The following is a 23,389-nucleotide window of genomic DNA, read 5'->3' on the forward strand; positions in this document are numbered from 1 at the left end:
TCTGGGCTTCCAGCTTCTGGGTGACTTGACCTCAAATGACATGCACGCAGCCTTTAGTGCCCTGGGCGATTCCGAGATACTGGCCCAACCAAACACTGCTCCAAGTTGTTCCTGGTGGGGTGGGAGCCTGCTGGCACCCCTGGGCAGTGAATCTCAGAGGGGCTGAAGGATTTTCCCTAACTCAGCACAATTGCTGCGGTAGCCGGCTGCCTGCCGGAGAGAGCGGTCACCAGCACACTGCTTTTATTACATGCTATAAAACAGCAATTTCTTCCCAAGCCTCCTCGCTAATTACCCAGCCAGTTCTCTCATTTCATTTTATTACTGGAATTAACAACGAGTTCAAAGCGTGGAAAGCTATTAAGATGTGTGATTAAGCCACATTCAATTAGTTTCTACAAACAATTTAATTGATGTTGCAGATAGAATTAACAGAAGGTGATTGTGTGAATGGCTCCACTGGCTGCAAAATGGGAGATGCTTTCTCTCTAGCTCTGTGCAGCACAACAGCCTGGCCAGTGAAGTTGGGCTGAACCACATAAGCCTTCCTCATGAGCAGAAGAATTTAGTCTCCAAGGCTTTAGGAAAGTGATAGGATGCCGCACCAGTCTCTTCATAGAAATTGAACACGCTCACAGAAGGGTAAGAAAAATATAGTTGCAAGGAGGAAAGCTGTGCTGAATCCAGACACCAGGCCCCCAGGCGCTCCCGCCTTCAGCAAGAGCTGCTGCCCACTGCTCCAGCCCCAGCCATTCTGCATGCAAAACCTCTGAAACCACTCACTGCTCCAAAGAGGAGGCAAAGATGGCACCTCACAGCAGGAACACACAGCTCTGTAGGACCCATGCACTGGCCCAGGCTGACAGTCAAGGCAGATACGCTTCCACCGAGAATCCACAGAACACTTGATTTCAGGGCTGGACCCAGCTCACCAGAGTGCTCTCTGTCAGCCTGTGACTGTAAACCCACAGTTTCAGCCTGACTCCCAGTGAGGAAACTTCAAAGTCAGGCTGGAGGTGTCAAGATACAGATCCAGAAGCAGACTGTGACAAACACCCAAAAGCAGATGAATAGCCCTGCCAGGAAGTTTTTGGTTTATAAAATCAGAAGTATCACCCAGCCAGTAACCATCCGATGGGGCACAGACATATCTGGGGCAGATAAGTCTGCTGTAGGAAAAAGAAGACAGACAGGGCTGCTGATCCCTGGGGGACCCACACCCATCCCAAGAGGGACAGGGAGAAAACACAACAGAGGTGCAAGAGAAGAGAAGCCTAGGCAGGAATTGCCCTGAATAATGCCAAGAAATGCCATTGGGAACACAAAAGCAGCAAAAAAATGCACTGGGGCTTGGACATCCTGACAGGGGCTTGGAAAAAACCCTTCGAATGGTGCCCAGCCATGCCCTCAGGGACCTCTGCTGCACCCTGAATTCTGCCATCTCCAGACAAAAGGCAGTCGGACTCAACCTGAGTGAGGCAGGGTTGAAGCTGAGACTTCACATCTCAGGAAAGGAACTTCAGGATGCCGAGTGTCTCCTTGACCGAGGATCTGCATACTTGTTCTTGCCGGCACCTAAACTCACCACGTGCCTGCTGGCCTGAGAGCTGCTGTTGCAAATGGAAGTGACAAAGCAGTGTGTGCCCTTCCTCAGGAACACAGGTTCCGTTAGTGACCCAGGCTGTGCAACCCTAACATGCCCTGCTTGTGTCACCCTGTAAGCATGCTGCTCACCAAAGTCTTTGTCAGCATTGCAATAAAAAACATGACACGATGGTAGGTGGTGTGGCTCTTATCCCCAAATGGCACGGAGGGAGCGTGCAGACCCCCATCCTTGCAGAAGTCAGAGCCAGGCAGCAAGCAGCTCTTCGTTCTGTGGCCTGCATATAATTAGTCCTTGCCCTAGGTAAACACATAGGGCAATACACTACCTATCTTGGGTGCAAGGTTCAAAGCTTTCAGTGAAACCTAGGGGAGAAGAGGCCCATCTCGTACCTTCCTTAGCAACCGGGCCGTGTGGATCACCAGTAGCACCAGGTAGAAGCAAACCAGATTTTTGCTTGGGGCAACACAATAATGAAATGAAACGCTGAAGAAGTGAAGTAAGGAAAGCAAGTGACATCAATCTAGATCACCCCCTGAGGAAGAAATGGTGTAAAAAGGAGAGAAACCTAGTGTGCAGCAGCAGCATCTGAGGGCGGTTAAACAACATCCCAGAAATTACTCTGCCTCTACAGCTGATTGTAATAATGGTCTACGATGTCTACAATGGAAATGTGATAAACCCACACACGTGTGTGAGCACACACGCAGAGCAGGCAGTAGCAGCAGCCATTCCCTCCCAGTTTGGTTCTATACAAAGACCAAAAACGGGGTTATGAAGTTAGGGAACTGCAGAACCACAATATGGTACAGGGATCAAAGACTGAAAGAAAAAAAGCCTGTTCTCAATGCTCCCACAAACGAAGGCAAGGGAATGCAATGACTGGCTTTCCAGTGTAAGGACAGGAGGGTTAAAAGGCTCAGTGGCTCAGCAGCCACACAACTGAGCGCTGTAAGCCTGAATCAGAGATACAGGGTGAGAAATGAGGAGAAAGACTTGAGGCTCAGGGCACTCCAATACACATACGTCTGAGGAGATCTGGGGCAAACCGAGGGCCTGGGAGCACGCAGGAAGCACAGGAGCTGCAACCCCTCGCTCCTCTCCCCTTAGCCCCGGAGGGTGCTCCAGCAGCCCCTAAAGCACGCTGCTTCCAAAGCTCTGCCCTGCGCTCCCCAGCTGCTCCCTGGCTGTCCTGCTGCAGCGCAGCCTCTCTGCAGAGGGGGCAGTGGCCTCCATGTCACAGGTGTGCCTGTCCGTGGCTCGCTGCCTCAGCAGCAAACTGTGCTCAAGAAGGAATGGGGAAGAAGTCATTAGCCCCACAGTGGGGAGGCGACAGAGATGGATGGGGAGGCAGCTGTGCGCCTGAGCCAAGCAGTGAAGAGGATCAGAGATGCACCGAGTGACAGCTCAGCTCGGCAGGCTCTGCACAGGCACCTCATCTCCATTACCCAATACCTAGCAGCCAGGAAAATTATTCCACACCCAAATGGCACCATCAGCTGTGGCTGCAAAGAGCCCTCTGCCTGCTCCTCACCCCAGATGCAGGGAGGCAGCAATCCCTGCTTTAACAAGCTGAGTGAGGGAAACAGAGAAAAGAAAGATGCATTTACTTAGCGTAATTCTCTGCAGAGTGTGTTCCTATCAGCTTTTCCCACCCAGCCTGGCACCACAGAGACAGCCTTCACGAGAGGGAAGAGGTGTCCCCCACACCGCAGCAGAAAGCAGTGCTGCGAACACACCTGCTGTGCTGAGGGCTGCAGGGCCCTGCTGCCAGCGCGGCTGGGGCTTTCGTCAGCTGCCAGACCCTTCCCAAGCAGCCCTCTGCGACTGTGGCATCCACAAGAGGACCTGCAGCAGCAGCCACAGCACGGAGGAGGACACTGCTCTGTGCCACCCCACTCCTCTCCCAGCCCAGCGCAGTACTTACATGCAGGCTGGGGTGGTAGGTGAGGACTCCGTTGTCACACAGCGTCACGTATTTCTTCTTCCACTCCTTGTTGAGAGACTTGCCACTGCGTTTGAGGAGAATGCCCTAAAAGAGAAGCATCAAGAGTCTCAGTCTTTGGCCCAGGCACCTCCTGAGCAGCTCCAGCATTACCCCTTGTAGGAGACTGGTCTCTTAAGAGACAGGAAGATCAGGATCAAGAAAACATCTTCTAGGCTGGCGTTCCCAACGGCATCTTCCCTAGGAAAAGTGCTGGAGCCCTTTCCTCACCAACCCCAGCATGCCTCCACAGACAGCACCTCTGCCATTCTCAGAGGTAAGGGTCTCTACATGCTGGTGTAAATGCTTAGATCCTCTGAGGGACCCATCACATACTCTGCTGTCCCAAATCACCCCCTCTGGGCAACTCTTCTTGTGCTGAAAGACAGTGCCAACACAAGGCAGAAGCCAGCCTCATCACCACTCGACACTGCTTGCTCTGTTTCCACTGTGCCCACAGACCTTCTTCCACCGCCAAAAGCACAGCCAGAGGTCAAGGCAAGGACAATCGGACAGGCAGGGGCTGATCAACGGAACAACATGCCAAGGCGTAGGTCTCACAAGGGATGCATATTCTCCTGCCTGCTCACCATTCTTTCTTAGCATTCAAACAAATGGAGCCAGGGACACACTCCAGGAGGTGGAGCAGGTCCTGGGCAGCTGAGGGGTCAGTTCATCCCCTCTCCCCATCAAGATTTTACATGAGACCCATCCCGTGGCCTTCAGGCACAGCACGCTCGCAGGGCCTGAGAACAATGGTGCCCTGAAGCTCCATCTGCCCACCAGCCCAACCCAGAACTAACTCCCACTGATCTGAACCAATGCTCAGGGCTTGAACCCCCCTAACCATCCAGTCCCGTCTCCCCAGGGAATCTGCTTCTAGCAGCAATTCATCACGCACCAGGTGAGACCAGAGGGGGAAGGGGAGAGGGAAAGCGGGGCAAGAAGCCAGGTGCAACTGCTCTGGAGCAGGGACCAGGGAAAGAACATCAAGTATTCTGCCAGCAAGGGGGAAAGGAAAGCATGGGGGGACAAAAGTATGAATGAATAAGAGAGTCTGGGAAAAACTCGATCTACCAACTGTTGGGCCCAGGCCCTCCAAAAGCACCGCCTGGACAGACATCCAGACTGGCTGTTCCTAATAGGGTAAAAATCTGGGCCCCAGGCCAGCACCTCCTCAAAAACCTGGACAGAAAGTCTCTGTCCTGCCAGCCTTGGCATATTTGGGGCCCCCGTCCCACTGCCTAGAGACTGATGCTGCTGCGCCTGCACGATGGAAAAACACAACAAAATGCTGTAGGGTTTGGCACTTGCTGGGGTAACAACACTGCCAGACATGACCATGAAATCGGCAATAAATGATGCAGAAAAGGCAGAAGTGCTCCATGACTGCTTATGTTCAGTACTTGGGAAGCAAACAGTGCGAGAAGGAAATGCCTCCTACTCATGCGAGGGAGAGAAAGTTAGAACAGAGCAGCAAAACCCGAGCTGTGTTGGTGGCAGGACCCGATCCCTTGCCTTCAAGAGCTACAAGAGCTCACTCAGCAGTGGTTAAAAGGTGCTGATTTTAACATGCCTTGGAACATGGCAGCAGTCCAAAAGCTCATGTTTTGCCAAGATCTACAAGGGAAGAAGCAATGACCCTTGTAATTACGGCCACTTAGCTGGACACTTACGCTGGGCAAAACAGTGGAAAAGCCACCGTAAGAAGTGATCAGCAAGGAACGAGAGGACAGCAGTGTTAACTAATGCCATCCAAGGCAGAAACAGGTCATCAGAGAAGTCTGATCCTGCTTTTGGTAAGATGGCTGTATCCGATGACAACGGTGGCTGTGTTGACACAGCATTTTGAGTTTTCTGTCAGGATTTTAACTGAGCAGCACACGCCATTAAAAACCAACTGTACAAAATCCATAAAGCCATTAATGTACAGAGTAAAAACTGGTCAAGTGAAAGGTCTCAAAACATAATCGTAAATGAGAACAAGTGTAATCATAAATGGCAAATCAACATCCAACAGAAGCACCTGTACAGAGGTCCAGCCAGTCTGCATTTGATTCACACTATTTAATCAGCGTCTTCCCCAGATGAGCTCAAAGAAAACACAAACCCAGAAAACTTGAAGGAAACATAGAAACTGCACAGCATAAATGACTGCGGCGGCTGGTCGTTAACACAAATTGCCTCCTATCGCTTGGCAAACTGGGCTCTTGAGAAGGATTTTAGCACAGCTCAGGCAAGGTCCCACTCCTGGGGCCAGACTGCCCAACCCATGCAGCGTGGGCTCTTGGGGACAGAGAGCACCAGCACCATGTGGCTCCTGAGCTCCCGGTGTTCAGCCAGGGAAGTAACACCACCCAGCAGTGGGCTCAGGTCGGACACAGCAGACAGCATTACCCCCAGGCGCGACATCATCATAGCAAAGCAGAGCTGGAAGGGTGCTCAGAGGTCACCTTGCCACATCCCTGCCCAGGGCCAGCCCAGGTGCACCCATGCCACTCCAACCTCTTCACAACACCCACCAGCGATGGAGACTGCGGTCCTCCCCACCAGAGACTGGATCCACACGTTTCCTGCACCTCCACAACAAAATGGCACACTACAGCACTTGTCCTGCCATAGCGACCACCCAGCTCGGTCCCCAGACCTCCACAGCAGCCTTTATCGACTTCAATTACATCTCCATGCGCTCTTCTCTCCTCCGCACTCGCAGCCCCAAATCCATCACTCCTGCGCTGCAAAAGGTGCTTCTGAGAGCATTAACCTGCCTGTCCCGCAGAGTTCCCGGCCGTCCCCAAGCTCGAAGGGCAGTGTCCTGACTGGGACACGGCAGCCCACCTGGGGCTTTACCATGCCAAGAGGCAAGACTGCTTCTTGGGTCTCATAAGCCATCGTCACACGCAGCGAGCGGTACCTGTGTTTTCTCAACACCAGGGCACGGCTGGCTCTGACCTACATAAAATCACCTTCTCTAGCCACGCATTTCCCATGCAGCATATGAAAATGATTATTCCTCCTCACATATACAGTCATTAAATATCAGAGCAACTAATATAAACAAATGGTGGACTCTGAATTTGAGAACATCCGTTTGATATCCTTCAAATAAATCTGCTCCAGACCAGGCTGAAGTTACAAATTTAGCTCAAAGTCACAGGCTGAAATTCTCTGGCTTCTGGGCATAATGATCCCTTCTGGCCTTAAACCTGGCTCAGTTCTGCGGTCTGACCTGTCAATACATACTGCAAAACAACTCTGGCCACCTCTCCTCTCCTTGATGTGTCTTTGACTTGATGCACCTTGGTGCTACAAAATAACCCACTTCAACACTTTCAGGCTGCTGCATCTTCTGTCAAGCCCCAAAAATATGTTGTCTGCAGAGAAGAGTTCAGCTGCAGTTAGTTCAGCTACAAATCTGGAACTTTGCAAATTGAAACACAAGCAAAACCAGACCTGGAAACACAGACTCGAGCACTGGCAGCCCATTTTTTCAAGCCAGAAGGCACAAGAATCCAAATTGGGAGCAACTACACAGTCTAACTAAACATCTAAGAAAATGGGGGGGAGGAGAAGGGGCCCTCAAGGCCAAACATTTGCAAGAAACAGCTGCATCAAGGGATAGAGCTCGGTTAGACTTGTTGTTCGCTGCTGTATTGGAGATTAAGAGGCAGGGGACAGAAGCTGAGAGGATTCCAGGTTTTAACGGTGATGCTGTGCTGACTGCATCAAGGTTACAACTCTGTAACCCAGCTTCTTCTGTTGTGATGGCAGAATGTGGCGGTTTGGTCCAGCAGCATCCCGAGAACCCTGGTGTTCCTGGCAGACAGCCCCCACCGCAGCTCAGAGAAGCGAGAAGCAGCAAGGAGGGCAAAGCCAGGCGGAACGCAGGGGAACAGGCCAGAGGCAGGCGTATCCCCACAGCTCAACTTGTCCCCTCCATGCACGTCCTCGACGTGCTCCTGCGCATGCACCCTGATGCACCTCCTGGCCGGGTTCCTCAGATCTGCTGAGACCCCTGCGCTGGCGCGCCCAGCAACACCTCAAGCTCCCTCTGCTTCCCATGGAAAGACTTAACAAGAAATAACTCTTCCACAAGTTTCTTCCCAAGTGTGGAAGTCATGCACGAAGGGAAGAAGCTGCCAGAGATGAAAGGCAAGACAGTCCAGTCCTCTTCCTCTCCCCACTCTTCCTTTCTTTCCCAGCATTTTGTTGGCCAGCGCCAGTGTCTCTGTGTTGTGTTTGGATTGTGGTGGTGCACAGTAAAAGCAGCAGCAGCAATATGCAGCGTAATGAAGCAGGGAGCAGCGATGGCCCCCAAAGGACTCGTTTACTCCACAAATCTCCCTTTCACTCACTTTTTGCTAAGAATTTTAACACCAAACTTAATTGTAAAGTCGTGTATTGATTGGAAAATGCAAATGGCAATTTAAATGTAATCTAAGCTCCCAGCATGATCCCAGCTCCCAAGGAGGAGGAGTCATCCGCCTTGGGCCCTACTGGAGTGCACGGCCCAAACTGAGCCGGGCCAGGGGCCTGGGGACCCCTGGGCTGCCTGTGTGTTCAGTACAGCCTTCCTGGAACGAATCTGGTGCATGTGCAATTAGGAGTTCATCCCTAGTAATGAACAGCTGGGGAAGCTTAGTCTCCTGGCCTAATTAACCCACTTCTCAGTGACAAGCGTCCAGCTATGAAGCTCTTCCGACCTTGCAAGACTATCTGAACCTACGTATCACCAACAGGACACCGCAGGAAAGGGACCCCGAGTCCACAGCAGAGGCACTGGCTGCCTGGAGGGAGAGGAGGTACTGTCCCAGGTATAGAGGGGGGCCAGCACCCATGGTATCACTTGTCCCATCAGGAATTTCTCTTTTCTAGGTGTGCATGGGGTGTAAGGGAGACAAGAGTGTGTCACCCAGAGGTGTTGTTCTCAGCTGTGCTAGGGAAGGTGGTCACAAGTTACAGCCCGCCACCACACCTCCATGGCAGCGTAAGTCCTCCCCTCAGCCAAGCAAACCCTCCATCCAATGTTCCTCCTTTCTGCAGCACCCGACCTGGCCTCCCACTTTGCCACCAGCCTTCCCTGCCAGCAGACTCGGCTCAGTGCGGACACCCAGAGCAGTGAGTGCCCAGCAAGGCTGCCCGCAGTCCCTAGGGCCAGTTCTCTCCCTGCGGAGTCCTGGAGGGGTTCATGCACCAGTCACAGCAACCACAGCCCCAGGGACCACGGAAGGAATCTGCAGGGCAACTACCTCTACTGCTGCCCCACATCACCCACAGACTGCAAGTATCTTCAGGTAACTTAAGCATGCACCAGTCTTGTTCTTCCAAGCAGAGGAATCAGACTTCTCCCAAGGTTACCCACCAGTGCCTGCAGCACCCCAAACACGGCGTTTCTTGCCATCAGCCCAGCAGTGCACATGCTGAGGGAAACGAAGCAGTCTGAAAGCAGCCAAGCGCCCAGGCAGAAGATCTGGCACATTTGCCACTCTACAGCCCCCAAAATGACTGGCTTCTCTGCTCTTTTATGGCTGGGCAGGACCATCAGACCACTTAAGAGTAAAACTAGTGAAAGGCCTTGCTCTTTCACCGCCCTTCAAAGAGACAGCAAGCAACAAGATCTCCACAGCCTTCCAGAAAGGGCAGGTCTGAATCAGAGAGCAGACCATCACCTGTCCCGAATATCTGTGATATGGAGCTACAGCTCCTTGAAGTCTGTGTTCCATTTCACATTGGTGGTACTGAGCCATGGCTCCTCCTGGAGGGGTGATGGCACAGCAGGGATGGTGCACGACTGCAGCACTCTCACACTACTCTGGATCAGCCACACTGCATGTTTACACCAGCCTCATCCCCTGTAACCTGCTATGAATACTGGCCTGTTTTCTCCTTTAGCAACAAAGCTCTGCACCTTCCTAAGATGCTGTAGCACAACCGTTTAATTCAAGCAGTGGGAGGGCAGCAATTTCAGCATGCCACAGTATCTCAAGAGACAGGTCACTGATGCGCTTGGTGGCCTGAGCATTGCCCCCGAGGCAGCAACTCCAGTACAGTGTAAGACACAGTCAGCCAGAGCCCAGGGAGGGAGAGCCATTTGCATAAACTGGTGCCTACCTTTCCAACAAGACATTGCTTCCCCCAGTGTCAGTACATGTTCCTATATAAAGACTGACAGGATCTCCTCTGCAAAATCAGCTCCTGGAGCTCTGGCTACAGGAGGTGCCAGCCCAAAGCCCAGGCACGGACCCAGATCTCACATGGTAACATTTTGCTTTGGGCTCTCCTGGCAAGCTGCTGCCGTGCCCACCGGTCACTTCACTTGGGTCCTGAACCAGGCAAGTGGTTTGGCACCTACTTCTTGCAAAGCACAGAAACGACATGAAAGCTTTGTTTTGCAGACCTGGACCTTTGTCTGTCTCAGTTCAACTGTTCAACACAGTAACAGCACTGCTCTGCCTACAGAAAGGAACAACTTAATACGTACACTAAAACACTGTAATTGCCAGCAGACTGGACAAGGCCAGGCCCAGTTAACAACACAGACAGACACAGGAGCAGGTAAAGAAAGCATCTCGCCCTGCTGAGTGAAGTCCTGGAAAAAGCAACCCAAAGGTCCAGAAACCAAAGGTCATGGAAATGCTCCCACAGCCAGACCCCCTGCAGCAAGCAGCGTGGTTCTGGGGAGCCAAGTCAGGTCTAGCTCAAGGCTCCAGTTGCTCTGCTCTCAGCCTCCCCTTCGGCACTACAGACCAACAGCCCGCTGCTTCCCCCACCCGCCATGCTGTGCTGACTCAAAACCAGAGCATGCAGGCGCTGCTGCTGCACACCAAGTACCCACCGAGTACTGTACTGGCAGCCAAAGGGCAGCACACGAGGCACAGAGGCAGACCTCGGACTGTGCAGCTCACAGCCCTCCCAGTCAGCACGAGGCGGTGCTGGAGTGGGCATGCCCATCGTCTCTGGCACATGTTCCCTACCAAAGTGTGTGCGGAGGCAGCCAGCTCTGCTTGGAAATGAGAGGAGCAGTGCGGATACAGAGGCAAGCACTCCAGCAGCAGAACCAGTGGAAAAACCAGTTAAGGAGCCTTGATCCTTGCTCCAAACAGGAGACTGAGGAAAAAAAGGAACTGTGCTACATAGAGAGAAGGGGCATGCAGCTGGTACGTCCCTTCCTGCAGGGTCTGCTCAAAGTTTTGGCACTCTGGCAGGAGAGTCCCCCCATGCAAGGCCCCACAGCCCCTGCCCTGGCATTGCTGCCCCTACCACTGCTCCCCTTTGACCGCAGAGCCCTCCTTCCAGATGCTCCACGGCACTCCCCTGTCCGCAGCACTAACAGCCCTTCGCAAGCCTTTCACAACATTACTACATGGACTAGAAAGGGCAGGAAGCTTTGGGAGCTCCAGCAGCAAGCAGGGTCTCCCTCTTTTGACCCTCCATCCCATTCCTCAGTCAGCCTGGCCTCACCGAGTCCTTCCCAGGGATCTCTTTCCCCACTGAATACTCAGCACGAAATGGTGCCATGAAGACAGTACCCAGCTGGGATGCAGACTCTGCCCTCCTGCCCCAGTGCTCCTGCGATGCAGACGTGAACTGGCCTCATGCATAGCACAGGCAGATGGGGCACAGAGAGGCCAGCTGGGGCCACAGGAAGAAAAATAGAGTGCACAGGGTGCAAAGCAGAAGCACAGCCAGGTGTTGCAAAGCAATGTATGGATGAGCCTTGCCAGTAGTGCAAGGAAATCCTGGTGGAGACACCATCCAGGCAATCCATACTACTTGGCTGTCTTGGACATTACCCATTACTGCCTTCCAGCTGATGGGACACAGGGGCAGGCAATATTCAGGGTCTGTTCCAGGCAGCTTGAGCTTCCCTGGAAGCCAGAGGCAGGAGTTGGACGCCCTGCTGCCAGAGCAAGTGGCTGCCTCCCTCTGATCCATGACAGCTCATGGTGTGGGCGCTATGCTCGCTGCTTTTTACCATTGCCCACGATGAGGAGAGCCTGCCTGTTCTGCCAGGGGGCAGCTGGGCTGCTGGAGCGGGAGCGGAAAGGAGAGGAGAGATGAAGAGGAGCAAGGCAAGGAGGGCTGCAGCGGGGGCCGCGGCGGGGTGGGGGGGTGGTGGTGGTGGTGTGTGCAGCCGGGGAGCAGGCGCAGGGTGTGGATGCCCTCTGCTGGAACTGCTCCGCCAGCTGGCCGGAGCACCCCACTCCGCACCCAGCACCCGCACATGGCACAGGGTCTGCACCCGCACCCCCAGTACAACGCTACTGGAGCCTGGCAGGTGTGCAGCCCCCCAGGATGCCCGACCAGCTGGGCCAAGGGACGGCCGGCTCCTCCATGCTCCCCCGTGCCAAGGAGAGGCACTCTGGACCGCACCAAAAAGCGTCATGGCACCTCGCCAGGGAGCCTGCTCTCGCTTGGGGGTGAAGGGAGGAGGATCGAACCTGCTTCATGGGAATGGCCCGCCCGCTGCCGATACTGTCCGCTTTACACTCCGGCACCTTCTTCTCCCGCTCTGGGTCCGCGCCCTTTCGAGACTGGAAGAGAAGAGACACAGGTCCATTAGAGACAGGGCACAGGAGATGGAAACACACAGCCCCACCACCCCCAGGCGGGCTGCCAGACCAGACCAGACCGGACCACTCTCCCCCAAGGCCAGGTCTCCCAGCGCATGGAGCAGCCAGCATCTCGCCCGTCCCCTCTAAGGACACTCCAGCCCCAGCCTCCCCACCACCTGTCCCCTGGCAAGCTGCCTTCTCCCCCCACAACTGTCAGCAGTGCTGTTCTCCTAGCAGAATGGGGCTACCTCTGACCCGCCTCCCGCGGGGGCACACAGGACATGGCGACAGACAGAAATGGCATGGGATGCAGGTGGAGCATGGATGGAAGCAGGAGAGGCTAAGGCAGTGAAGGAACTCACACCTCTACTAATCCAACAGATTTATTCTGTTAACACACTTGCACCATACAAAGTAGCACAGGTCACTGGGCAGAGATACCAGCCCCTTACAAAAGAGCATGGACAATAAATATCTATCACACGTCTAGAGAGTTGAGAGCAAAACCCGCCAGCCCCCGAGGGCAGCTGCGGTGAGAGCAAACTCCAATAAATACAATATGAAATATACAGTCTGTTGAGCAGAACTCATTCAAAGTGCTCAGGACAGAGGAAAATATCAAGTCATACACGGCATGGAGCACAATCAATACATTCAGAATCACAACAATGGCAGAAGGGCAGCGGCAGCGTCTCTCTGGAGCGTCCTACACACCCCCTCAGTCCGGGAGCGCCCCATGTGCTTTGGATCAGAAAGGGACACGAGCCCACACGCCTGGGACACCAATTCACTTGCTTTTGGGCCCAGAACAAAACAAAGAGATTGAAAGAGAAGAAAACTAAAGAGACATAGATGGCTGCTCTGCTGCGAGGAGGAAGAGGAGGAGGAGCAGGAGTCCATGCAGGCTGCAGGAGGTGCAGTAGGGAGGAAGGAGCTGAGTGCTAGCAGCAGGCGCTAGCAGCAGCTCCCACAGGCAGCAGCAAAGCGTCTTTTGGCCCATCCAGCTCCACTCGCTGCTGTCGCCCGGTCCCGGTGGGTCTGCAGGTCTTCCCATCCTATGAGGGTCGTCCGCCTGGCATCCCCGAGCATGGAAAGTGCCTAGACAGCATCCAGCAGGCCCAGAAATGTCCCAGCTTAAAGTGCAGGCGCAGGCCGTCTCAGCGCTTCCTAGACTTTACATTGGGGGGATTTAAAAGGCTCCTGCGTGTCTCCGAGGGGGGGACCCATGCTGGCTGGAGGGCGGGCGAGCCTCTAATCTTAGATCAATCCCAGTGCCCATCCCTTATCCGGCCCTGGAGAGGCAATGAAAAGTGAGAGAATTTGTACAGAGGTGCCGTGTGTAACCACCTGGATCTTCTAATTTGGAAGGAGTTGGAAAGGCCTTTTTGTTGATGAAAAGTTGGAAACAGTGGCACATATCTGCAAATATCGAAAGAATAAAGAGTTTGGCAAGTTATACTCAGAACACGGACACGAGTCTGTCAGCGATGGGCACCAGCAGACAGGCAGACAGACAGGCCATGGAGCGAGGCACCGGCGGCAGCAGCAGTCGGGGTTTGCGGGGACAGGGTGGGTGCCCCTCGGGCAGAGTCTGTCTCCACCTGGTGGTCTCCGGCACGCAGACCCCCGCCTCTGCAGCGGCGGTACGATCCGGCGTGGGGAGCAGGAGGGGAGCAGGAGGGGAGTGAGGGCAGGAGAGGAGGAGGAGGAGAGGAGAAGGCAGAGGAGGAAGAGGAAGAGGAGGAAGAGGATTGGATGCAAAGGAGCCTGGCACAGCTCGGGGCTGGGGCTGCAGCTGCTCCGGGAGCTGAGCGGAGCGCAGCCCTGCCCAGCACTGGACCTTGGAGGGGCCCGTGCCCACCTGGGGGACCCCACGAGGACGGGGGCTGCTGGCTACACCTACGCTGCCTGCCTGGGAAAAGCTAGCAGCAGAAGAACAGCCTTCCCTTCCCCTCCCTATCCTCCCTGGCCCTGTCCCACTGCGGGAGGAGGTGTCAGGAGCTGCTGCTGCTGCCACGACCAAATGGGGTGAAGACTTCAATGTGAGCTATGTAGGTGCACCAGCACAAGAGCAAGCAAGTGAGCGTGAGCCCCAGCACCACGGCAAGTGAGCGCGAGCCCGGATGAGCACAGGTGAGCCCCACAGTGAGAGTGAGCAAGCTTGAGCCCAGAATGAGCGAGCAAGTGAGAGCCCTAGACAGATGATGACATCCACAGCAAATAAGCGTAAGCCCGCAGCAAGCCACCCTCCTCCTCCCCCCATGAGTGTGTGCCCACACCAAGTGAGCTGAGCATGGGGCTCTGGGAAGTGTGAGAGAGCGTGAATATGAGCTGACGGCGAGTCCAGAACCCATTGGCACACAGGCGAGCAGAAGGATGGGGGGCAGTGCATGAGCGCCCACGTGCACTGGTGCACAGCAGCAAGCATGAGCAAGAGAAACGGCGGGGAGGGAGAAGAAGCATCCATCAGCACTGAAGTGCAACAGTAAGCATGACCATCGACAACAGGAGACCTACACGGCATCTTCAGGTAGGCGTGAGAACACAGAGGAAGGGAGGGCTAGTAAGGAAACAACCATGCGTCTGCAGCAGTGAATCTGCTGCAAAGGGCGGTGTGTGCTGGGAGGAGGGGGCTGGCGGGGGAGAGCCTACCTGCCAGGGAGCACAGGGAGCAGGGGCGAGCACGTGTGCTGCAGCAGGGCTGGGAACACATGCATACAGAGAACTGGGAGATGCACGAGATGCAAACAGTGGGGAGCGCACGGAGCATTCAGGACATCAGAGCAGATGCTTCTAGGATGTCAGAAGCTGGGGGAGATGGGTACACTCCCAGTACAAGGAGATGGGGGAATCTGGGATGCCAATAGTGCAGTGAGAGGGACGGGGCATGGGGCACTGTGAATTTATGTTGTCTGAGTCCAGAGCAATGGTGGCTGTTCAGACAGGGTAACATGGTGCAACACATACAAGGACTTTGTGGTGGCCAGTTCCACAGACAGCAGACACAGGCGTACCGAGCAATGGTGGCTGGAAAGCACATTTAGATGGGGAGGAGGAGAAAGGCCTGAGCCCAGCACATTTACAGGGGCACAGGGGGAGAGGAGCACATTTACATGGGGAACAGAGGCTATCTACGCTAGACGTGGGGACTAGGAGTACATGTGTGCTGAGAGCAAGGGGAAACTCATGGGCTGCACCAACAGTGAGGGCAAGTGTGTGGGTAGGACTGTGTGCACGCTGCGTGGACGGGTGTGTGCATGGTGTGAGAGCATGCTGAGAAGCAGGCTGCGATTCAACCGGCAGAGATAACAGCTGCAAACGTACCCTGCACCACTGGGGCCCACAGCTTTGCTGGCTCCCTAATGCCTCCCCTCCCTCCATGCCCCACAGCAGTTCCCAGACGCACTGCTCAAGTCACACAGACGCAGGGTTTGGGTACTGGAGCGAATGGGGCCCAGTGCCACGCACTAGGCTCTGCACAGCACCACTTGGCACAGCACAGCTGGCACCAAAGAGGAGGCCCAGTCACCAGGGGCTTCATGCCACGCTCAGGGTACATGGCCCCAAGGAGAGGTACAGCAGAGGTCACTGGTGCTGTGCATGCACAAAGTGCAGCTCTCCCCGGTAAAGCTCAAGGAGTTCTACTCATGCTCGCACACACACACTATAGAGACACACACACGAGCATACCCCATGCACACTCCTACGTGTGCAAGGAATGGCTTGCTCTCAGGCGCTCCCCCATGCACACCAGAAGCTGCTCTCAGCACCACGGGCCCTACACACGCAGAAGGCTCCCTCCCTCCCTGCTGCACACACACACTGCTGCAGGGAGACCCCTCCACACACTCGCTCTGTGCCCCCAGCCACCCGCCCCTCCCTGGCCAGCACAGCAAGGTTCACCTAGAGACCAGTGCAAAAAAGCCTGTGGGGCGAGACCCCTACGAACCAGCTCCCTTCCCCTCTCCTTGCCTGACCCTCAGAAAACTCATCCCAAAGTTCCTCCGACCCCAGTGCCACTTACCGTGAATATGTTGGAGCGCCGCTTTGACTGCTTGCGGATGGGGGTAGGGGTGTTGGAGGCAGCGATGGTCTCAATCCGCAGCTCCCGCTGGCTGATGCTAGGTGTGGAGGGCACAGAGGAGGAGTAATCGCTGAAGGCTCCTCCACCATTGGTGGCCTAGGGCAGAACGAGACAGGGCAGTCAGAGGCAGACAGCTGCCCGGGGGCACGACTGCGGAAACACCTTCTGCCTTTGCAGCCCTGCACACAGGGCAAGGAAGTGCAGCATAGGACTGGGATAGGGGAAACATCCTACGCCATGCATGGCTCCTGCCCAACAGGGGACCTTGGGAAAGCCATTTCCCTTCTTTCTGCTCTATTTTTTCCACTGGTAAAACGTTAAAATTCTGAAATCAACAGTGAAGAGCAGCAAACAGACAAGAGACCTGACTGCTGGCTGTTGGCCAGCAGACACAGAAGCCCTTCCAGACAAAGGTCTGGAGCAAAGGTGCGGAAGGCAGCAATCAACCACGCAGCCCTGAACAGCAGCCTTTCTTCTCGAGGGGGCATAGCTGGGGATACTTCCTCTCCAGAACACAGGACCTGTGTAGCTATGCCTCAGACAGTCTGCTGGGGAGAACCCTACTCTCTACAGAGGCCATCAGACATGGAGCTGTGAGGCAGCCCAGAGTCTGCCTGGCTCACAGTCCCACTTGGTCCCTTCCCTGTCTCACAATGACAGCTACAATACGAACGAGGATGTGTGACCCTGTGACTCAAGCCTTCACCTTTCCAGGACAGGGTGCCACAAGCTAAACTCATGCTCTATGTAAAACATATCTCTCCTGCTGGTTTTGAGGTTTATCCAAGCAAGGATAATACCCTCACGGGTACTATATAAAGCAAGGATAATACCCTCAAGGGTGGTACACACCTCTCATGGCTGTGGACCACCGTGGCCTTGGCTGCAGTGGCCCATGCCTGGGAACACATGGGACAACACACCGTGTCTTCACTAGCAACTCGCTCAACTTCAGGGAGAGGGGAAAATCTAACTGTGCCATTTGTGCAACCACCTCCGCAGTGCATTTCTTTCAGACAAGTAGGCTGCTCACTCCCATTCTGCTCACGCAAGCTCTGCAGGCGATGACCTGGAAATGAGCTTACAAGAGGTCCCAAGGAGCAACACCTGCACAAAAGCATTTCAGATCTGCAGCCCAGGACAACTTACTATGAAAAGGCACGTGGCAGCCTGTGCTTTCTTTGGCAGTTCTGCTGATCTTTGAACAGTATTTAAAAAATACATTGAAAAAGCTGCCCCTAGATGGCTAGGAGAGCTCCAGCACCCCTTGCAGAGAGCAGCCCACCTCCTCCCAGCTCACATGCTCACAGAGCAGCAGCATCCGAGGGCCACGGGACTTCCTCCACTCCCACCTACTGCTTACAGCAGAAAGTGCAAGCAGATGCAGGATGCAGATCTGCCAGAGGTGCTCAGTGAGAAAATACCCGCGTGCGCAGGCTGTGCCCGATGGGATCCGAGCCTTATTCTGAGACAAGCAGTTAAGAAACATTAAGAAGCATGAAAGAGGTGGAGCAGTGGCCGTGATCCACAGCCCAGTCTCCTAGAAAGGGTGCAATGTTCACTCAAGCTATGGACTGCCTCATCTTTGACGAGAGAAATGGGAGAAAAGGCATGAAAGATAACTTGTCCTAGAAGAGAGCCATTGAAATAGAGCAAGGCAACTTCTTCCTCTCTGAAGTGGAGCAAGGGACTTCTGACTGCGGGCAGCAAGGTGTGCCACAGGGAAACCCTGCTCTGGAAGGACTCTGAGATTGCCTCCTTCACAGCTGCATTCAGGGAGCTGGCAGCTGCTTCTGGGAAGTTACAGTGGCCCGACTTGCCAGGGCCACCCCAGGCTCCAAGCAGCTCCGGAGCAGCCTGCCTGCAGCATGGTGAAAACATCCTTTCACAGCAGGGAGGTGAAGCCTGTGGGAAGGCACGCTGCCCTGAAGGCCACCACTTCCAGGTGGGTCTGGAAGACCCTAACATCACGCTGGAGCCAAGGCAGCCCAAGCGACAGATTCTCCGCAGCCTGCCCAGCTCTGCTGACTGCTCATGGGGAGAGGGAGCCTCGTGCTGAAAGGGACCCATCAGGCTGAGCTCCTGCCTGCCACCCGCCTGGCAGCATGCATGGCACCAGCCCAGGAGCTGGAGGCCCCAAGGCTGCTCCGTGGCTTTCAGGAAAGCCTTACCGAGAGCAGGCAGCCTCCCTGCCAGTATAGGACTCCGGCTGTCCCAAGCCTGTCTAGAGACAGGAAAGCTTCTGCTGCCCAGAAATGCAGAATGAGTGGGAAACTGGTCTACTTGTACCACTCCATGCGTGAAAAGAGGCTGGGCGTTCCGACCGCAGAAGCAAACGTTGCCAGGGAGCTTCCCTGCAGGCTGTCCAGCTGACGAACCCTGCAATGAAAGGGAGTCCTGCTACCATGTCCCCGGGAAGGGGGGACCACCAGGGACATGGAGAAGCAAAGCAACGTGCCACCCTGCCAGTGATTTCTGAATCCTTAACAGAGAGAGAACCTGCAAACCATGGATTCAACACTGCATGAAGAAGTGTTCTGCAAATGCTGTGATGAAGGAATAGATGGAGAAAGCTCGGGCTACAAAGTCAAAAAGAATTTGCTGAGGCAGCTCAAGTTTAACATCAGCCATAACAATGCACGTAGAATCAGCATTTAATTAATGTATAATGTGTGAACCATGCCAAAAAAAGAAAAGGATTTGAAGGGAGAGAAGAAATGGCCGGTGCTGCAACAGAGAGAACCTGCTACCCAGGAAGGTGAGCCAGCTAAGGCTGCCAGGAGTCCAGAAACCACTCTGAGGTAGTCTCCTCGCTAAGCTCTGCACATTCCAGTCACCCTGTCAGCACATTTAAGAAGCTACAACTGTGGGAAGGATTCAGTTCAGAAGAGGCTGTAGAGGTTGAGCTCCTGACATAGCAGCTGGGACAAACCCTATGGATGTTAGCTGATGGACACTAAAGCTCCTAGAAGGAAATCTTGCTAAATTGTGGTTTATATTTTACATACTCCCTGTAACCTTGTTTATAGTTTTTGCCTGGCCAGAATAATTTTCCTTAGCCCATAAGCTTGCCTAGTGATGGAGACAAGACAAAGTTCTTGTCTTTCTTGAGTGACAAAGGACACTGCAGACACCCAAACCTCAGGAAAGGTACTGGGGCTGAAGGATGCCTTGCACCAAGCTACAGAGGGAAATGTGAGGTCTGGTGCCACCTGTGAGTTTGGGGGCAGGGGAGAAATTCCCCCAAAGGCAGACAGCAGTACAGCCTCTGGCTACACAAGCACTCCTGAGCCACCACACTGCTCAACTGAAGCAGACTGCTCCAAGAATTCAGGAGTGATCCAGGCACCCAGAACAAATTGCAGGGATGTGGGAGAACCCTGATAAGATGACAGGTCTGGGCAAATACTGTATTTTTGCTCCTGGCAGCTACTTTGCTGATGTACCTGAACAACGACCTATGGTTGCTACTGAATAAGAACACAGCAGAAGCTGAAAAATCACACGTGCAGGACAAATCCTTCCCGTTAGTGTGTAACGGGTGAACATCATGAACTTCAAAGAATACTGACAGTGCCATAGGGTGTCTAAGCAGGGAAGAACTCAGCTGAAGTTAAGATGCAGCAACTCTCGGTATAAAAAGGCATAAGGCAGAACATGGAGTGAAATATGGGAAGGGCTCTGAACGGAAGAGTACAAACAAACATCAGCCACCAACTCAGCGGAAGAAGCCAGAGAAGTGTACAGACTGTGGAGGGCACAGCAAGCTGAGCAGGCTACAGAACACAGGCTTCCATGAGGAAATGCAAACACCCATTGCTTCACCTGCCGAGGCACACATGCTGACTGAACCCTGCTGAAACGTGCTGTGACAGGCAGGGAAGCGCTTGTTACCAAGCACAGGTGAGCTGCAGCTTGTGTTTCATTTCACTTGCAAACTTTAACTTTTCACCTCTTTCATCCACTCTCTTACTAAAGTCTCAGCAAATGCACTTCCCAGTGTCACCGAAGAGCCAGTGCAGGCCCACAGACCAAGGCCATCAGAGTCAAGCCGTGACACTGGGCCAGCCCACACCAGGAGGGCAGCTGAGCAGGGCCAGGCATGCCCGGGCATCCAGGCAGCACGGCGGGGCTTGGCACAGGGTGCCTGTGTTACCTCCTGCCAGCTGCTGGGAACCAGTTCCCTGGCAGAAAGGCAAATTTCAATCCCACAGCAAAGAGGCAATGGTGACTCATCCCACAGCCTGGGGTATTCCTAAAGGCATCTCAGGCTCCCTGAAGAAAGACAGAGAAAGGGGTAACAACGGTAAGGAAATCAGGTGGAATAGCTCTGCAAGTACTGCAAGCACCCACTGGCCTGAGAAACTCCCACCCACGCCCTGCAGGCAAGGGACAGGCAGCTGCCAGAAGGCAGCAGGGTGGAAGTCGAGGCCAAGCCAAGGAATGGGGCTCCCAAACCCATCCAACCTGCTCGCCCAGTGATGGGTGTGGGCAGGACACAGGAGGGGAGAGTCCGAACCAGTAGGCAAGCAAAAGCTCCCTGTGGGAGCTGCAGGGTCCAGGTGCCTGTTCAAACAAGTGCAGATCTGCATCCCACAAGCTGCTGGGAAGGCCTGAGGGACAGATGTGGCATCCCTGAGCCGCAGACGTGGCAACCCTGAGGAAGCGTGCAGGACTCCTGGGGCTGGCCCTGGCTTCGGCCATGCCAGAGGACCAGGGAGGTGCTGAACACGGTACTCAGGGTCACAGACCTGACGAGCATGACTGGCACACCCAACAGTGCTGGTGGAAAACCCTGACCACAGCTGACCAGCTACTACAGCTCCCTTCCTCTCCACCTTGGTGGAAGCAGTGACCCCTGAGGCACCAGGCACTGCTATGGAATACAAGCAAAAAACCTCAACAATTCCAAAGACAGAAATGAAACCAAGGCCTTTGACTGGTCCAAGAACTGTATCACAAAGAGGATCATCCACTGTGCAAGGACACCAAAACACCTCATGCAGCACCGCTGTTCCAGAGCCCTGCCAACCTGGGAACCTGGCACAATCATGAAGGTTCAGAAACTGGCCACCACCTCCTGCCAGGACAATAAAGTCCTCTGACAGGTGACAAAATCACCAAGGTCCTCTGGAGTCTCTCCTCTCCCAGTAATCGCAGTGGACTGGCCAGATTGTCAGGAGACCAGACAAGCAGTGGTCATTTCCAAAAATCTTAATTTGGCTCAACTAGTAGCACCAAACTACTTCCAGAACAGATGTCCCCAGGACTGGGATGAGAGGCAGGGCTGGCTCCCAGCTCCTGCCTCCCCTAAGCAATCCTTTGCAGGGTCCCTTTGCTCCCATTTCCAGGAGACAAGTGCCTTCTTCACTGACAGCTCCAGAAGACTGAGCTGTCCCTGCCTGCACGGGCCAGGAGAGCAGGCAATGAGCAGGACATCCCTCCCATCTCAGATGGCACCATCACCTCTGCAGGCACAGAGCTATGAAGGGAAGCAGACCTCAACCATAGCTACTGGCAGAAGACAAGATGGGAAGGGCATACTGTTTATTAACTTCCCCTTCCAGGGGGAAGGGTACGCTGTTGCTAACAGCCCTCAGAAAGGCAGCCTGCTAAGGGGAGCAAAATGCTGCCCAAGATGCCGTAACGGCCTGGAAGGAACAGAGCAACGCTGCCACCACACACAGCCAGCAGCTGCGGGCAGCAGCTCTCGACACCCAAAATCAGGCCCCAGGAGGACAGAGCAGCGCACAGGCTCCCAGGGGCTCCTCCTGCCCAAGCACTCCAGATACAAATGCCAGTCCCACTGCTCCCACAAGCGGTACCAAGAAGAAAGAGACCCTTCTGTCCCAGTTCGTGTGTCCTGCCTGCTTACGCCAATACCTAGCTGCGGAACAAGGCAAACAAAAGCTCTTTAACTCTTTGTCTGGCTTCTTTCCATCTCATCTTCATGTTAAACCCTGTGTTCCCAAGCCCTTCCTTGAGATCCTTTTCCCTGTGCCAGCTCCTGCTCTCTTACTCACAAAGGCAAGTAAAAAACCTTGGCAAGAGCCCCATACCCTCAGGTGGAAAAAGACAGAACAGGGCACTACCGTGCAAAGAACTTGTCACTCTCTCCTTCGTCCCTCCAGACCGTGTACAGCCTGTCCATCTCCTCCCAGAGCCCCAGGGGGTAGCGCAGTGCCAGGAGCAGAGGACACCTCCCAGGAGCCAGGCCACTATCACCCAGTCCGACGAGAGGCGCCGGCACTTCTGCAGTCCAGACCCGGAGAGCAGTGCCTGGCCGGGCTCAGAGCTGTCTGCACCCTGCTCCCTCCTGTGTTAGGGACAGCTGCTCCAGCTCCTGCTGGAGGCCATACCCCTCAGCGTGTCACCACCATCACAGCGCACTCCTGAGCGGCAATTCCGGGCTCTTTTGCATCCCTGCTGTACTACCTGCCTGGTCAATGTGCTCAGTATTGGATGTGCATCCTCCCACCCAGGCGGCAAGCCCATATGCACCAGAGTGCGTGGGTTGCTCTGCCCAGGTCCATGTCAGAAACATCAGCAACCAGTGAACTTCTGTTTCTTAAAGCCAGCTGGATTTTCCCTGAGGACAGCAGGAAGCAGTTCCAGAACCTCATTCCTGAGCCCAAGCAAGAATGGGGAAATGCTCCACAGCATTTTACCATCACTTACCAGTTGCATTACTTCATATTCTATTTTTAAGAGAAGTGGTTTTGTAATGGAAGAGGGGTGTGTAAACACCACAGCAAAGATTACTGCAGCAGGTCACTGGGAACTGAAAGCATTTGTTGTTGAGCCACAGAAGGCCCAGGGAATGGGAATTAACTTTGATCCCCACTGCAGCGTCCAGGTTTGCCAAGTGCAGGGGACACACAGCGTCAGACAGGCACAGAGCACACACCAGGGAGGGAGGACAGAGGGAGGAAGCTCCAGAAGGACATGGCCTATCATTACTGCTGACACCTCTACAACACAAGCAATCAATCAATATTTCTTGCTTGGAAAGGCCTCACAGTTAGCTGCAATTCCCTTTTAGCTGCATGCTGCGTTACTTCCCTTTAACAGCTCTCGTTTCCCACCAGAACTACTCAGGTCCCTCCGGCAAAGCCCCAGGAGGCAGCAAGGTACTGAGAGTAAAGGTCCTGTCTCAAGACCCA

The 23,389-nt window shown here is 54.3% G+C and overlaps 1 protein-coding gene across 4 annotated transcripts in view; it reads right to left on the bottom strand.

The window, feature by feature from the left end:
• The window catches only part of AGAP3 (ArfGAP with GTPase domain, ankyrin repeat and PH domain 3), a 148,405-nt gene that overhangs the window by 49,714 nt on the left and 75,302 nt on the right, over positions 1-23,389 (bottom strand). For 3 of the 4 annotated variants that reach the window (XM_055708248.1, XM_055708249.1, XM_055708247.1), the window contains exons 8-10: positions 16,167-16,322; positions 12,029-12,121; positions 3,531-3,635 (exon numbers count right to left, since the gene is read on the bottom strand). In XM_055708248.1, the coding sequence (XP_055564223.1) occupies positions 3,531-3,635; positions 12,029-12,121; positions 16,167-16,322 (354 nt within the window). Of the gene's footprint in view, positions 1-3,530; positions 3,636-12,028; positions 12,122-12,507; positions 13,562-16,166; positions 16,323-23,389 lie in introns of those variants that run through there. The other variant, XM_055708250.1, reaches the window with a different exon arrangement.

Source organism: Falco cherrug, chromosome 4, assembly GCF_023634085.1.
Source record: "Falco cherrug isolate bFalChe1 chromosome 4, bFalChe1.pri, whole genome shotgun sequence".
NCBI classification, from domain to species: domain Eukaryota; kingdom Metazoa; phylum Chordata; class Aves; order Falconiformes; family Falconidae; genus Falco; species Falco cherrug.